The sequence below is a fragment of the Quercus lobata genome, chromosome 12 (genome assembly GCF_001633185.2).
Source record: "Quercus lobata isolate SW786 chromosome 12, ValleyOak3.0 Primary Assembly, whole genome shotgun sequence".
NCBI classification, from domain to species: domain Eukaryota; kingdom Viridiplantae; phylum Streptophyta; class Magnoliopsida; order Fagales; family Fagaceae; genus Quercus; species Quercus lobata.
In genome coordinates, this window is record NC_044915.1 from 4,942,459 (window position 1) to 4,961,372 (window position 18,914).

The 18,914-nt window shown below is 31.9% G+C and overlaps 1 protein-coding gene across 1 annotated transcript; it reads left to right on the plus strand.

Annotated features, from left to right (window-relative positions):
* The first annotated feature begins 355 nt into the window (after nucleotides 1–355).
* LOC115972093 (protein TORNADO 2) lies at nucleotides 356–3,252 on the plus strand. The gene is made up of 2 exons (XM_031092242.1): nucleotides 356–1,001; nucleotides 2,662–3,252. Exons 1-2 carry the CDS (start codon nucleotides 504–506, stop codon nucleotides 2,971–2,973), a joined length of 810 nt encoding a protein of 269 aa, XP_030948102.1. The 5' UTR covers nucleotides 356–503; the 3' UTR covers nucleotides 2,974–3,252.
* The last annotated feature ends 15,662 nt before the right edge of the window (nucleotides 3,253–18,914 follow it).

The window sequence follows — 18,914 nt, forward strand, 5'->3', positions numbered from 1 at the left end:
TTTTGGACTACTTCAAAGATTTGAGGAGCAAGGACCAAATTCTGAGATTTAGTGGGACCAATAAGTAATTTGTGTGTTTATATTACCTGCTCTAAGCGAAAATTGGAAAAGCTAGGGGTCCTATATGGCAAAGGCATTCTGGGGCATGTAGTGCCTGTTTTCTTCTAACTTCTGCATGCTGCAGACATTTGTTGCTGGCAAGCAGTTTCATTTCTTTCTTTTTTCCTTAAAATACAGTACAAGGGTATTCCTTTTCAAAAAGTAGCACACAAAGTGATTAGACTTATAAATAAAAATACACTTTAAAAATTATCATTACTTGCATTAGACTGTTTGTAGCTTTCATGGATCCAAGGTAAGGAACAAAAGGTGGTGGGCTAGATGACAAAAGCTGTATTATAAAGCTCACTTCTCCACATTTATATCTCCTCTATTCCTTTGTTAGAAGATTTTAAATAACAAACAAAACCCACAATCTCCTCAGCATATATTCTCTCACCAAAATGGCACTGAGCAACAATGTCATCGGAGCCATCAACTTTGTTGCTATGCTCCTTTCAATCCCAATCATTGGAGCTGGAATCTGGCTAGCAAATGAACCAGACAATTCTTGTGTGAAACTTTTACAATGGCCTGTTATTATTCTTGGGGTATTGATCTTGGTTGTGGCACTAGCAGGCTTTGTTGGAGGGTTTTGGAGAATCCCTTGGCTCCTCATTTTCTACCTCGTTGCTATGCTTATTCTCATAATATTGCTTGCGTGTTTGGTGGTTTTCATCTACATGGTCACCATCAGGGGCTCTGGCCACCTTGAACCGAGTCGAAGTTACTTGGAATATCATCTTGATGACTTCTCTGGATTTCTTCGTCGAAGAGTTAGAAGTCCATTAAAGTGGGATCGCATAAGGAACTGTCTCAGCTCAACAGACATGTGTGGCGAATTGAACCAGAGATATCGCATGGCTCAGGATTTCTTTAATGCACATATTACCCCCTTACAGGTAAATTAACTATGTTCTTCTTTAATACTAATTTCTAAAAGTGGGATTTGTTTTCCTTGTGGAAATGTATAAAACCCTTTAACCTTTGTTAAACAATGGTTCATTTGGTTTACAATTTTTTCAACTAATGTGTTTGAAAATGAGTTAATCCCATGTTGGAAAATGAGTGAAAGTTAAAAAAGTTTAAAGTTTGTGTTGTGTATTCAAGAGTTAGGTCATTTTAGATATACACCACCGTAAGTTTCTTTAAAAAACTTTCTCCCCTCTCTCCATAGGTGTGTGTTAAAAAAAATACTTAGTATTCTCAAAAGAAAAAACAGTGGGTAATCTCACATTGAAAAATGAGTGTGAGTAAAAGAGATTTAAGAGTTAAGATATTTTGGATATACACCACTGTAAATTTCTTTAAAAAAACATTCTCCCCTCTCCTCGTTTGTGTGTTTTTAAAAAAAAAAATACTTAGGGCCTGTTTGTTTTACCATCTCAAACTCACATTTTTATATTTTAAACAACATTACACACTTTTTCACACATTTTTTCACCCACATGTATTTCAAAAAACTACAAATAACATTACTTAAACTACTCTACCAAACACCCCCTTAGTATTCTCAAAAGAAAAAACAGTGAATTAATTTCACATTGAAAAATGAGTGTAAGTTAAAGAAGTTGAAAGCCTGTATTTCTTTAAAAAACATTCTTCCCTTTTCCCGTGTGTGTTAAAAAAAGTACTTAGTATTCTAAAAAAAAAAGTGTTTGAACTTTTATTATTATTGTTATTATTTGTTTGCAAAGAATAAGTATAGAATGAGAAATAGGTACCGCTTTTTATTTATTTTTCATTTACATTTTTTTTTTTGGTTGCTTAAGTAGTGTTTTTTTCTTAAAGTTTTCAACCAAACACAACTTTGTCATCTGATAATATTATTCTTAAGTAACATCCATCTAAAACTAGGGTTTCTGAGTACAGAATATTACTTAACCACTTGACAAAGTTAATTAGTTATGATTCTTGAGCCACATGTTTTAAAGAGATTTAAAGTCAGTGTTGTGTATCCAAGAGTTAGGCTATTTTGGATATACACTACTGTAAATTTCTTTAAAAAAACATTCTCCCCTCTCCCCGTTTGTGTGTTTTAAAAAAAAAAAATACTTAATATTCTCAAAAGAAAAAACAGTGGGTTAATCTCACATTGGAAAATGAATGTAAGTTAAAGGTTTAAAACCTGTATTTTTTTAAAAAAATCTTCTTCCCTCTCCCAGTGTATATGTTAAAAAAAAAATACATAGTAATCTAAAAAAAAATGTGTTTGAACTTTTATTATTATTGATATTATTTGTTTGCGAAGAATAAGTATAGAATGAGAAATAAGTACCGCTTTTTATTTATTTTTCATTTACATTTTTTTTCTTTTTTTTTTTTGCTTAAGTAGTGTTTTTTTCTTAAAGTTTTCAACCAAACACAACTTTGTCATCTGTTAGTATTATTCTTAGAGTAACATCCATCTGAAACTAGGGTTTCTGAGTACAGAATAATACTTAACCACTTGACAAAGTTAATCAGTTATGATTCTTGAGCCACATGTTTTAACCTTCTTTTTTCCAAATATTCATCATCTTTATACTTTATTCTTTTTTTTTTGCTTTTTCTTCTTTACAGTCAGGATGCTGTAAGCCACCGACTCAGTGTGGGTATACATTTGTGAATCCAACGTACTGGATAAGTCCCATTAACAATGCAGCCGATATGGATTGCTTGAATTGGAGCAACGAGCAGACCCAACTTTGCTACGGTTGTGATTCATGCAAAGCCGGATTATTGGCTAATCTAAAAAAAGAATGGAGAAGAGCGGATATTATATTGCTCATTACTCTTGTGGCTTTGATCTGTGTATATTTGACAGGGTGTTGTGCATTTAGGAATGCCAAAACTGAGGACCTCTTTCGTAAATACAAGCAAGGTTATGTGTGAGAGAGACAAATACACAAGGCAGTATCAAAATTAGACTGGTAGTAGCTAGTGGTGTATTTCTTATTGGGTGAATCGCATTTTGGATATTTTTATGACTTTGTATAAGAGTAATACTTTTGATTTTCTTGTCATCTTTCAAGCAAGGTTATGCGTGAGAGAGACAAATACACAAGGCAGTATCAAAATTAGACTGGTAGCTAGTGGTGTATTTCTTATTGGGTGAATCGCATTTTGGATATTTTTATGACTTCGTATAAGAAGTAATGCTTTTGATTTTCTTGTCATCTTTCTCGTTTGGTTACGAATGCATTGGGTTTGATGACATGATTATGGTGTTGAAATTAAATCAAGCAAACTTGTCGTGAGCTGTGCGTGATTTGCGGAAGGCACCGAAAGCTGATTGCTTTCAAAGTTAGAAGTTACTGTTACCACACAGTGACTGGAAAGATATATTTCAGGACTTTTTTTTTTATTCTTTTATTTATTTTTTTTAATCTTTGTTTTCCATTGGCCATTTCCAATCACAATGTCCCACAAATACGATACAGAACGAAAAAGCCATGTTATTATCTGAGAGTGACACAAAAGTAAACGAAATGGGTCATGGCAATTCTGGGCGCTACTCTCTATAAATAATATTGATGTGGCATTGTCAATAACATGTAGCATTGTCAGATTTGTGTTGACAAAAGCTATCTTAATTCTTGAAGGTTCCCTTGAACGTGCAGTAAAATAATTTGCTTTCAAAGGCCAATATATTTCAATCTCTAACCGAGCTCCACCATCAAGAATTCACACTTGCGTGTACGCTCTCTTTGTGCATTCCATACTCCATCAAATTCGTATTTCCTATCCCAAATCCTAGTTGCATTTACCATCAAGAACCCTCCTAAATCACTATCACTCCTATAAAACCAAGTCATACCCAAATTTCCCAACCTCTTTGTTGAGATTTCAGTCCAGAGTGAAGGCACAAAGGAAAACAACTTAGTCAAGGAGAAACAACAAGAAAGGAATTGCAGTACTGAAAAAACAGGGCATAACGACAGAGTAAATGAAAAGAAGAAGAAGAAAGGGAGGCTAAAAGGAAACGGCGTTGTTGCACTTAAGTGATTGCACGTGTGTTAGTGTCGTGAGATCTATTTTTAATGAAAAAGTTGCTGAAAAGTGAAATTTGTGAGTTACATGAACAGTGCACGGATACACTATTCATGGGAGAATTGGTCAACAATTGCGGCTAAAAAAAAAAAAAAAAAGCTGAAAACGCGCTAGAGCTAAAAACGTGGACGTGTATCCAAACGGATGCTATTAGAGTTAGTCAGAATTAATTTTCTCTTCCTCTTTCACTGTAACGTGTATATAAGGACAAGCCTTAGTGTAAGTTAACCAACTCATTCATTTTAATCAATTTCAGAGATTCAATTTTCTCAGTAGCTTCTAGAATTTTCCCTTTAACACTCTTAAACACCTAACCCTATCCTTCAACCCTAGCCTTCAACCTACTAAAATCTCACATCGCATTCCAATCTTCCATTCATTTCAAGGAGGTAACCAAAACCTTAGGGTCCTCTAAACCCTAAAATCCCACCTTTCTATATCAAGATACCATTTGATTCGATCTCCTTAAAAACACCAACCCACAATTGTGTTCTTACCACTCCTGCGCATTCAAACTAAGATAATTAATATAAAAAAATTTCGTGAGGTTTTCTATTCTTCTTTCTCTAGTAGATTCTAAAATTTTCCTTGTGATTTTAGAGAACCTCTTGTAGATTTAATGATTTGTTCTTCAGACAAATGAGTTCTATCTGTCGTGGTGACTTGTTGCATCACTCTCTTTTTATAATAGAAGGGAATTAATTCATCATTTTTACGAAATGCCAAAGATTGGAATTCCAACTTTAACTTAAAAGCTATTTTTAAGATGTGTAACAATTTTTGTCAAGAACCTTGTAACTCAAATTGGCATCTTATGATATTTCTAACAGAGATATCCATGATTCAAATCTTCATCACCCCCAAGGACCTCACTATAGATGTATCAAAAATAAAATAAATAAATAAACAAAAATATATTTTTGATCCCTACATTTTGAGTAAGTTCCCACTTTTTTGGAGCTCCTATTTTGGTCCCTTAATTTTTGAAATCGCTCATAATGTAGTTCCTACTATCATCTCATTAATAGAAAATACATATACGGCACAGGAGTGCCCCACTGTTAGACATGAAATTGATGTGACAATTAAAATAATATTTAAAATTTTATTTTGCATTTAAAAATACCATGTCAGCATCCACATTAGCTTTTAAATTAAAAAGAAGAAACACATGAATTCAAATTTGGGTTCATCTTGATCTATAATTTAATTCTATTCATTTTTTTTCCTTTCCCTTCCATTACTTATGCTTCGTTTGTTTTGTTATAAAATGTTTTACAAAAAATATTTTCAACATTTTACTGTGTTTGTTTCTTGGAAAATTTGTTCTAACTTGAAAATATTTTTTGTTAACCGTAAATTCCTATGTAAAATATTTTACCTTTAAAAGCTTGGTGAAACGCTTTACAAAATCACACATCCCCCCCCCCCCCCTAATCAAGTGGCTAGATTAGCGTGGCCGCCAGTTCAATGGTCGGTGCTGACAATCCAGTGGCCAAAACCTCCGATCTTATGGTTGGTGCCAACAATCCAGTGACTAGTGCAACCAGTCTGGTCATTGGTGGCAATAGCTGAGCCACTGATTTTGATGATTTGTGCTTGAAAAATTTTCACACATCACACTAAATACCTAAAAATATTTTAATGTATTTTTCTGTGAAACAAATAGTGTTAAATGCTTTCCATTCATTTATTACTGCGTTCTATTTCATTCCTTTATGAACATTTCCTTACTTGCATTACAATGTTTTATTTTTAAAGCTCATTTTCAATCTCAAACAACGCCCCACCATTAACCCATTCACACTTGTGCACACTATTAAAGTACAAAATTTTGTGGAACTTGAGGTATACCTCAGTGAACTTTAATTCTATGTATGTGAAGATCTTTTCTACTTTTATCGGTGATTTGGTGAATACTAAAAAAAAACAACCTAAATATATATATATATATATATATATTTATATTTTAAAGAATATGCCAAACTCTCTTAAGGGTTAATGAAATTACTCCCTACAATTATAGATAAGGAATGACACTCTCATTTAAGATTTTTATAAATAAAATAAATAAATCTATATCTTTTAATACTATGGAATTTTTAATGAAATATTATTTATAGAAAATAAAAATAAAAAACAATTCCTACTACTTATACAAATCAGAAGGAGGAGTTTCATTTTATTCATAGTTTTTTTTTTTTTTTTTTTTTTTTTTTTTTTTTTTTTTTTTTTTTTTTTTTTTTAAGGTTATCCGTTGAGGAATTCAGGCATGTACTTGCTTGTTATATTAATACAAACCTCAAGAGCATTGTCATTTCATCCATAGTTTGATGTGAATATCATTTTGTGAAACTTCAAGGGAGGATGTGTAATTTTTTTTTAATGAAAAAAAAAGTCATACATTGGGCCCCCCCTATCCTTCTATAAATTCTACATAGACTACTAAATCTAAAAAGTATTATATGGATAAGCTCAATTTGACTACAAGAAATAACCCGTTAGCCGAAGTTATGGGACATACTATTCATTCTCCTATTTGAAACGTAGATTTTCAAACAACAAAAGCTATAAGAGAAGGAAAATATCTTCTAATATACCTACTACACTTTAAAGAAAACTGAGATTTGGATTGAACAATAGAGCCAAAATGCTTTTAGCTGTAGGCCCTAGAGAATGACAATTTCATAAGGGTGGCAATCACATACCAAGGATTTGTTTTAATAGAAAATGCATGAATTATCTCATATCCCTCTTAGGAGGAGTTATGTCTCTCCCAAGGGTTAAAAAATACTACTAAACAACAAAATTGTATTTTGAAGCAAATCACTTTTTTAGAGGTGGAATCAATTACATAGGATGCACCAAAGTTATGATATGATCACTTATATATACTTACAAAATCCACTTATATTACTCTAGTATGATGGATCGAGAGATTGCAGCTACACCGACAGAGGAAATGCAACACAATACAGTAAGGCCGGGCACCATAACGCAAGCAATTTGCTGTAGTTAATTAGCATAGTACATTGATATCAATAGTCTTTCTCATGCTAACCCACATTATTAATGATAACACATAGATTAGGGCTGATGTGTGACGGCGCAATACATGAACTTGATTTTTCACTTTCGAAATTGATTGCATCCTTTTCATGCTACTTGTTATTAGTACTACATAGTAAACTACTTCCAATTTACTCTCTTTCAAGCGAAATACACAGTGTCTATTGGTCCCAGAGCAGAACCATGGCTTGGAACATAGCCTACAACTTATGCCACCACACAAATAACTTCAATTGCATACATTTCATGTGTTGATTTTTACAATAAACGTTCCATCAACAACTTCCTTTCAGCCATTTACCGTAAAGGCTTTCCTCAACAACCTTATTGGCTCTACATTCACTATATAGGCATATATATTACTTAGCTTCAACAAAATGCGTGTCAATAGGCTTTTTATATATACATGTGAGTTGTGTCCCCCCTATACAGAATTCACATTTGTCACATTTATCCAGGCATTCTCGCATCTTTTCATATTGACAAACAACCATGTAATATTCACCTAGGTGTTTAAATGTCACATTCCTACTAAATGCTCTTTGAATTTACCTAGAGGCAATTCCATAATCATAGGATCATTCACCAACACAATTGAGGGAATAAAGTTTACTTCAATTTTACCCATCTCCACCATATCTTGAATGTAGTGATAAATTATATCAATATGTTTTCCTTTTGAGTTATTTGCACCACATTTTATTAAAAAGATTGTAGAATTATTATCACAATCAATTTCGTGTGTTGATTGCGTGGGAGTGCTATTTGGAGATGATTTCCCGCAAACAAAGTAGAATCAGAACTTTCACTATTACAACAACCATGTTTTTCTCCCCATGCTTCTTTCTCTTGTCTGGTAGGTTGTAAACAACTAACCATGCTTCCTTCCTCCATGGGCTCTACTCATTTTTTGTGGGTCTTGCTAGTCTAGAACTATGTAAAAGTTTCACTTGGCGCTTGCCTTTTACAACTAAGAGCAAGGTTATCGATTCCATACCATACTGGCCGGTACGGCCGGAATATACCGTACTGGCCAGCAATTTGGTACGCTCGACCTTCCTGTTTCGTATCGGAAAAAATACCGGCCGTACCGGCCAATTTCGGTCAATAACGACCGGTATCGGGCGTACCGGCCGATACAGAAAAAAGTTTTTTTTTTTTTTTTTTTTTTAAGTTTTGTAATTTTTGAATTTTTGTTAGGAGAAAATGGTAACTTATTTATATTAACTTATTAGTATTATTTGTTTTCTTAGTATGCAATGGTAACTTTTAAGTTTTCTATTTTTTTTTTCCCTTTTAATTGATACTAAAGTCTAAAACCATGAATAATTAGTTCTGAATTAAGGAAATGTTTTATGGTAAACTTTTATATTTATTATAATATATATATACACAGACACATACATACATACATATATATATATATTTATAAATATAAAAAACAGCGGTAAACCCGAAACGGTACACCGGTATTGACCGATATCCGAAATATATCGTACCGGTGGCCAAACCGGTATGGCCTCCGGTACGGTATTGACATCCTTGACTAAGAGTCTGACATAAATCCCCATAGAGTAATTAAATTGTAAACTTCATGGAAGAGCAAGTTGGAGACATCTTTGTCTCAAGCCCGCCCACCTTGATTTTCTTCTCTTTGGGATAATGTTGCTCTCTCTCTCTCTGATTATTTTTATGACCAACAATGGCAACATCATCAATGTCATGGACACCCGCATGATTATAGTAGAGTACATCAAATAGTATGGGATCATGGATTCATGGTCAACACAATTCTTGTGGAAAAATCATGTCAAAAACCTTAGTTTGATATCACCTTCAATAGGTCACCGTGTTTTTGGATGATAGCCTCGTAGGGGTGGAAATAACACATAAGAATGATGTTAGGAATAAAGGGGTTAGATTTCTTGATAATGATATGCGATATCCTATTTATAAAAGTATATCCATTTGTTCAAGAAATGTTACAACTCTATAATGAGTTGTATCGTTCCTATCAATTGCAATCTACGAGTGTGCACATCTTACTCACCAAATTGATGAAATCAACCCAACTCAGCCTAGCTCGACACCTCAAGTAATTAGGTTGGTGGCTTAGCTTGAGTTTTGTTTTATTTTTTCCCCAATTAAGCCTCAGGTAAGGTCGAGTTTAGATTTATAGTTTTTTCAATTCTTTTAACCCGACCTGATTTAATATATATATATATATATATATTTATATATATATATATTTATATATATATATATATATAATTTTATTGTATTATAGTTATTTTAATTTTTTAAATATAAAATTTATTTTGGTATTTTGAGAATTAGCTTTGATGAATTAAAATTTTGATATATAGGGTGAGTTTGGATAGAACTTATTTTGCTGAAACTGAAAACTGAAAACTGAAAACTGAAAACTGAAAACTGAAAACTGAAAACTGAAAATACTGTAGCAAAATAATTTTTAAATGTGTGAATAGTACCATGAGATCCATTCTTAATGAAAAAGTTACTGAAAAGTGAAGTTTGTGGGTCTGTGAACAGTACATGGATGCACTGTTCATGCTGAAAAGTCAACAAAATCAGCATCAAGTAAAAAAAAAAAAAAAAAAAGTGAAAACGCAAAACGCAACGCAGGAAACGCGGATCCAAACCGCACCATAATATAAGCATATTATGGGAATTGTAATAATTTATTTTTAAAAAAGTTTAAATAGTCAATGAAAACCCAATATTCTATAAAGCATGAAATATATAAGCCCAATTTGACCCATGTGGCCCATGTGGGTTAGGTTGGGTAAGTTTCAACACATGTGATAAGATGAGTTGGGTTGGATCGAAAATTTCTCAACCCAACAAGGTTGAGTTAGGCTGAAAAGTCCTTAAATCCGACCCATGCTACTGCAACCCTTATGGCCTTACCAAAGATTGTAACCTTCATTAAGAATAACACTTGTTCGCCATGTTAGATCCCTACATGGGAAGCTATCACAATATCACCCTCCTAATAGCATTAGCATTGGGGTGTGTGAATCACCCCAAATTGTTATTTTTCCAATGGGGTGTGTAAATCCCCCCAAATTGCTATTTTTCCAACATATATGCCCAAAATGAGTTTTACTCGGGTATGTATTGCAAAATTTTTTTAGCAATTGTGAATAGTAAATTCTCATATATATACCAACTACTATATCCATGTATGTAGAATCAAATATATTATTTTACTAACAAATATCTCATCTTTCTCTCTCTTCAATCATGACCATTGGAAACAAATAATAAAGATAGAAGGAAGAAAGAGAAAATTAAAAAAAAAAAAAAATATATATATATATATATATGTATATATTTAAATGAAATAGTAAAAGAATAGAGATTGAGATATTGTATGATTGTAAAGTAGACTAATATAATTAGATAAGAGCAAGACTTAGGTATAGTACTTAGGTGTTGTTCCTTAGGTTCCCCTTTTAAAATTCTGTCATGTGGATTTTTTCTCATGGGATGGAAGTGTATTTTTAAGTTAAGTAGCCACATGGTTAAATTTTAAGAGGTGAACCTAAGGAACAGCACATAAAGTACTGTACCTAAATTTTGTCCAATAAATAGAGTTACTTTTTAGATAGTAAAATAGTAATTGCTATGCAAACTTGGATGTGAATACTCTAGTAATATATATAGTGTGTGCGCAAAGATATTTCATTGTTATGGTGTGATAACCCCATCACATTCCTTCAAATCAACCCTGGAAGACTTAGAAATAAATAATAGGAGTCAAGAATTGTGTAGCTTCTCGCTTGTTGTAACACTTGAATTATAAAAATAAAAATAAAGAAAGGAGGAAATAAACTGTGAAAGGAAGAACAAAAGTTAGCTGTTGATGGAAAAGAGATTTTATGGGCTTTAAAGAAAGGTTTCAAAATTGGAACATTAGAAGTTCGCGAATTCAATGGACAGCTTCTAATGGGCTTTAAAGGGCCAAGGTCTTGGTGCGGCCTAATTAGTAGAACTGTAAGCCTGTAACCCATTTTCTAGGGAAGCAAAACAAATCTCCGTCCCTGTTTCTATTTTATTTAGTTTTTTCTTTTACTATTTAAGAGGAAAACCTAATTATATGAAACATCTACACAGAAAAGTTGGGACTGATATTAATATCATTTTAGATAGTCTTATCCTAAATCTAATTATAGGCCTTAAGGTAGGCTCATCCTAAACCTAATTATAGGCCTTAAGGTAGGCTCAATCTAAGCAGAAACTAGAGAATACATACGTGATTTTTTGAACTCTCTTGATAGGAAATGATCAGGAACTTAATTTTAGGTATTTTTCATTTTATGGATTTAACAGTTAAAATTTTATTTTTGGATATAATAGTGTATGGATCATGCCACATTATTTAAAATTTTAAATAACCTAATAGTCTTATATTCTGTTAAATTTCTAAAATTTAATTTGAAATATGAAATGAATGTATTGTAAATGGAGAGGAGAAAGCTTCGTGCTAATATATTGGTATTGACATCCAGGGTGATGAAGCTAGCTTGTGAAAACGGACTAAATGTATTGTAAATGTACATATAACCATGGCTCCAATTGATGTAAAAATAGCCGTGTTTATTATATACAAAATATTTTTACATAGAAAGTGACTGACTTGAAGCCACAATTTCGAAGTAAAAGTCACAAACGAAAAGCCGTACTAGTGACCCTGCCTTAACGCGTAAGTTCTTGGATTTTGGAAGTACTTGAGACTTGAGTCCACTATGGTTTATGAATAAAGGCCTAGTATTACCGAGCACAATCCAGAAAGTTTCCTCCAAATATAGTCCTTTTTGTTTGGCCTTGGAGGCCAAGTTTTTGGAGCAGCCTTTATTGACCCAAAGTTCGGTCATGGATGAAGTATAGGTGCCAGTCACAGTCTGAATGTTTCTAAACTACAAAGCAAACTAAAAATCATTGACTTTAGTCTTTAGGTATTGCTCAACTTCTTCCCACAATTTTTTAGGTCACTTTAAATGCGACCATAAATCTGCCCTATAACCAAACTGGGATTCTGAATTAGTCCATTTAATGGATTTTGGACATTAATTAGATTAGATTGAAGATGAGAGATCTCATAAACAGAAGTTGAAACTCGAAAGAGTCTAAGCTTTAGTGCCTTTCACATATCTGCCCATGCAAGTTTTAGGCTGAAGCTCTTAAGATGTCAAATAGGATTTCCTTAATTGACCAACCGCTTAGATAACCCCTTTTAGAGCATTTGCATAAGTTAATGTAAAATGACATAAATGTAAAATATTGGCCAATTAACTCCAAAAATCACCCACATCAATTTGTTTAAAATTATGTATATCTTGCCCACCGTTAGAGCACTTGCATCAGTCAGTAGCAAATAGAAAAAGTGGTCAATTTTGCACAATTTTGCTAAAAAACTATCCATGTCATTGTTCATATACATTTTTGCCCTACCCTACCCTCTCTACCATCGGATTCTCTCTCTCTTCCCCTACCATCTTCCTGACTTTATTCCTTTGTCAAACCCATCCTAAATCTAGATCTCAAACTCATCAAACCTATAAACAAAATCCATATGAATCATCCAACCCAAATTGTAAAGACGACGAAGAAGAAGCAACAAAGAAGAAGAAGAAGAAGAAGAAGAAGAAGAAGAAGAAGAAGAGCAGCGAAGAAGAAGCAGCATCAACAACAATTGCATGTGTATGATGCTGGTGTTTTTTAGAAGTGATTGTGTAAAATAGATTAAGTAGATTTTAATACTAAAATAGATAGAAAATTTTATAAAGATTTATCCAAATACTCTTACACGCTTATAAATTTACACGATTATTGTTCATGTGTAAGTGCATATTTTATTCATTTCTCAATAAATAATATGATGTGATTATTTCTAAAAAGTAGTTATATAAAATTGAAAAATAAGTTTTTAAAATAGACATTTTTGTACTAGCTGATATGTACATGGATACACGACAAAATTTATAAATTTGGCAGCATCTCTAAGGCTCTTTAGGAGTCCTTAGAATAAACATAGATTGCTCCAATGGAAAAGTGATATCTGTTAAGAACCAAAAATTGAACACCCCCACGCCTTCTTTCTACGAGTGAGTTGATTAGATTCCATTTATAAATGCCAAGAATCTTTCTTAGAGAAAAAAATCTTCCATGAAACAAGGTAGTTTTCCATTAATTGCTCATCATTAATTGCTCATCTAGCATATTCACCCCCTTTTTTTGTAGTCACGTACTCAAGTAATATTTCACCTCCATTAGAAGAGCTATCGGGTCACTTGATATATAAGAGAATAAATTTTGAAAGGAAAACAGACAAAGGGTTATCTTTTGTAGGGTCCATTCTTACATTATAAATGACTTCATTGAGTAATTAGCAATAATAAGGTTAAATGCATTTTATAGTCTTTGTCTAAAAAAATAATGCATTTTATAGTCTCCATGTTTGGAATCATTGATTTATTTCTAAATCAGTCCCTCAAATGTTTCAAACTATATTGTATGGAGAAAAATTATTGAATACTCTAGGAATATCATAAATGCGTACTCCATCCTCTCACATAAATCGTGGGTCCTACCATAAATATTGTATGAATGAAGTCTATTCCACCACTTTTTATTTAATTTTATTTTTTTTTCCTTCGGATTGACATAGCTGGTTTGTCTTTAGTAAAGTCCATCAGTTTTTTTTTTTTTTCTAACAAAAAAGAAAAAATTTGTCTCTTTCGTTTTATTCAATCATATTTTCGTCATTAATATACCTAAACAAAGTCATTATTCTTTTTCTTTTTTTATATATATTTTTTAAATACAAATCAAACTTTTAATTCATATTCCTATAAGTGATAATAATATGGCCGAAAAGTCAAAAACAGAGTCCAAGTTAGATGTACATAATTTGAATGAGGTCCCTCCAACTTGCGTTCAAAGAATGAGGGTTGCGTCACAAACGTTACTTGGGCATTCCTAAAAGCAACTGAGTCCAGTGATGCCACAAACGTTATCATCTTTGATTCCCAAACTGCTCTCAGGCCCACGGAATTGTGGATTGCCTGCCACCAGAATTGTATTTCTTTTAAGCGAAATTCAAAGCTATTTTAGGCTTCACCAAAACCAAACCAAACCAAACACAAAATAAATAAATAAAATTCGCCAACTTTATTTTTATTTTATTTTATTGGGAAAACTGAAGTGACACGGTACACATTATTGATTATTTGTGATTTGAAAGAAATGCTTTCATTGTAGAAAAATTAACCAAATGTACCGATCGAAAGCTTCACAATAAGAGTTGGCCACGAATTTTTCAGCATGACTTTAGGAATCATTGGCCCCCAAGTATGAATATGTTATTTCTTGTCTGTTAAGATTCTAAAATAAATTATGGTATTGTGGACCATAAATGACTTGTTATTAACATGTAAATGCCAAGCACGTAAACTAATTAATTTGTTGCTAACAAGTCTTCAAAATAAAAGGTTTCTAGCATATGTTGTCCCAAGTTTCCAATTAATATAATTTTGTTACCCACGTTTTATTCAAAATTGCATTTGCCTAAGATTGTCATGCGAGACATTCTTTGAGAAGAAAATATAGTACTTTTCATTTAGCCTTCATCTCAGCAAAAATTTTAGTCATTAATAAATTATTGTTAGTATTCTTTTCTATTCAACAAAAATTAGTCGCATTTTATTTTACGACAAAACATTAATTATTGTCATGAGTTTAATGGGGGGTATATGCATTCACGAGCCTTTAATAAAAAATAAAAAATAAACTTTTAGTTTAAAAAAAAAATGGTGGTGATTACAAATAATTAGTATAAGAAGGATATTCATAAAGTTCTTTTTCATTTCATTTTTAACAATTCTAAGTATATATCCAATTTCACACTCTATTGAGTTGTCAACTTATGACGAGAGTAACACCACCTTCATATTGGTACATCATTGACACTCAACTTATTAATTGAGTGTATTTTTATTTTTATTTTTATTTTTTTGAAATTGGGTATCCCTAGACTTCCTTTTTATTTTTTTGCTTACATTAAATTGGGAGAGATTATTTAAATTTGGATTCTTCCACAAAATATTACTAAAATACAGGAGTCTTGATAATTTATATGATTATTTTCTAAAATTTATATTAAAAACAAAAAATTTTGAAGATGATATTCTTGTTCAAGTTTAGTTGTTTTAACGACAATTAAACAAAAACCAAAAAAAAAAAAAAAACAAAAGAAAATTTAATAATACATGCAATAAAAAATATAGAAAAAATTATGTGGTTAAGTTGGTCAAAATAATTAAATATTTGTGAGTTCATTCAAACAATTTGTTCATATATTGAATCATGTCAATCACAACAATTCATATTTTCTCTCTTTTTAATGGCATGAAATATAACCAATTCTCAAATATAATACTAGGTAATAAGTATTATACATGAACTATAAAGATAATTTTTAATAAAATATTTTTTTTAACTTATAATGTTGTGTATTGTGTGGGACATCCTCTAGTTATTAATATATAACTAATATTTTGTTCAAAAAAATAAATATAACTCAAATTGAAAAAAAAAAAAATTATGTACTTTAGATACTTGAAATTTATCATCTTTGTCAATCACTCCATGAAAATACTTTTTTTTTTTTTTTGTTGCTAAAATTCATGAAAGTACATGTAAGGGCGGGCTTTGATTCTTGGGCCCAAAAGATGAATGGATTAAGGACCAAAGAGCGCAATACAATGAATTTATCATCTTATGTATATCTCTCTTAAACTTGAATACAATTTCAGTTCTTATTGCTACAGTGTTACTTTACTGATTTTTCCGTCTCACTCCTTGGAGGGTCTCTCACATTATATGTATCTCCCTTCAGGCGATCTTGACCCTCCATTTATTGATCATTCAGGCCACCACTTGAGTGCTTGTCCCATCAGACACATTCTCAAACTCTTTCTGAGTTGCGGCAGCCAAGACAACACTATTTAGGAGTCTTCTCCACATAAATGCAGCCAGGAGGTTTGGTAGAACACATTAAATGTGGGGGCAGCCACCATCCTTTCAGTCATGTCAGAGCTAACCCCCTCTCCGAAACTCTTTCTCAACAGTAGGACCTCCCCTGACAACGTGCCATTGACGTGGCCCTACCATCCAAGGGGGCGATTTCCTCGAAATGGCATGGCCTCCTTGGACCTAGGTATGACACATGGCAACACCACTTTATCAAATTTCTGTACCCCATAATACATATCTTCCATTAAATCATATAATTTAATTTCCACTTTAGGTGCGCAATATTTTTTCTACTAGCAACCATATTCCTATTAAACACAAAAGAAAATTTAATAATACACACAATAAAAAATATAGAAAATAATTATTGATTAAGTTAGTCAAAATAATTAAATATTTGTGAGTTCATTCTCGAACAAGTTTGCTCTTATATTGAATTATATCAATCACAATAATTCATATTTTCTCTCTTTTTAATGATATATAATATAACCAATTCTTGAATATAACACTACACAATAAGTATTATACATAAACTATAAAGATAATTTTCTTATAAAATATTTTTGTTTGAACTTGTACTCCCACATTATAACTCCAATTGCATAAAAATGATTATCTAAAAAAAATTACATACTTTAGATACTTCAAATTTATTTTCTTTGCCAATCACTCCATGAAAGTACATATCTTCCATTAAATCATATAATTTAATGTCCTTTTTAGGCACACAATATTTTTTCTACTAGCTACCATATTCGTATTACTCTTTCTTTTGTTCATATAATAAACAATAACACTGGTTCTAATGATAGCCTCATGTTAATGTCGTCATTTTGGTGTCATATAATAAACAATAACATTAACACAAGAACCTACCTATTTGTATAGTAAACTAAAATCATTTTATAAAATCTTAAATTGACTATGAAACTATATCATTGCGTGAATTGCTCTTGTCTTTAATTTATGTTACAATTTGATAAAGAAGACATTACTTGAATGTGCAAATGTCTTGCAAAAAAATGTACCATACGGTTTCAAGTATTGCAAAAAAAAAAAAAAAAAAAAAAACTCAAAAATTTAGATATTAAAACTTTCGAAAGGCCAAAAAATATTAAAGAATGCCTAAAAACTATTGTGTGTGTCTATATATATATGACTACATAATAAAGAAACATAAAAGAAAGATGAGTTATCTTCAAAAGAATAAGTCATTACTATAAATGTTGAAATCTACCAAAAGTTTTAGATATTGCAAAAAAATGAATCCAAAAGTACATTTACTAAAGGCCAAAAAAATTAAAAATTAAAAAATCAAAAGATTTAGGGCCTACAAATTATTGGAAAAAAAAAAGTGACTACAAAGTAGATGAATATAAGAAAAAGATGTGTTACCCTAAAAAAATCATGGCTATAGTATTTGAAATTTGCTAAAAAATTTCAAATATTGCAAAAAATAACTCAAAAATTTAGATGTTAAAACTTAAGAAAGGCCAAAAAATATTTAATAATCAGTTGCCAAGAAAATTATTGAAACTAAATAATACACACACACACAATAGAGATATATATATAAAAAAAAAAAAGATGAGTTCCCTTCAAAAGAATAATCCATGATCATAACTATTGAAATCTGCTAGATAATTTCAGATATTGCGAAAAATGAACCACAAAATACATATGTTAAAACTTCCAAAAGGCAAAAAAAAAAAAAATTAAAGAATCAAAATATTCAGAACCTACAAGATAAAGAAACAAAACAAAAAATATATAAATTTGCTTACTAAATAAAGAAGCAAATGTTCAAGACCAAAGTGGTTGCAAAAGTATTTTAAAAACATAGGCAAGCTTGGGATAAAGACTTTGGAATACCTTGATGTAGGGCTGTCCTCTAGAACCTGACCCACCCGACACATCCGTCTAGGCCGACCTGGTGCCGATTACAATCGGCAGCAGGACACTGCCTTCAACAACCGAGACTAGCGGGTCAATAGGCGAGTCTTTTTATGAAAACCTAATTCGATCCGACCCAACTAATCTATATACTAGAATCTCGCCGTTTTCCATCAAAACGAGTAGTTCTTCAATCATTTGTTGTTAGATCTATTGAGATCCAACAAGATCTCGAGAAATCTGTTGAGTTCTGGTTAGATCTCGTGGAGATCTCGCTAAATCTAGCCATATTTTGGCCAGTTCCAACTGAATTTTGACTAGATCCCTCTTCCTCAACTTTGACTGAGGACCAACCGACTTCGACCAAGGATTGACTCACCCAAATTGACACCTCTTATCGATCAATAGCAGTTCCAAATCTTGGAGACCTAAAGTGGTTGAGTTGGTTCCGGGTTGGGCACAAACCAGGCCCGTGGACAACCCTACCTTGGTGTCATTGTCATTGTTGCTATTTTTGATACTTGGATAGACTATGGCTACAATTCATGACCCATTGTCCCTTATTCTGGTTATGCATAGTTTGAAAAACAATAAATACCTATATGTAGACCAAGGAAGCATAGAGCAAGAAAAAAAAAAGTATTCAATGTTAGATTAGTCACAAACATATACAAAAAGACCATTTGAAAATCAAACAGATGGACCACTATACAATGAAATGTCGAATTCCCAAACTTTGATAGGAAATTTTACCAACA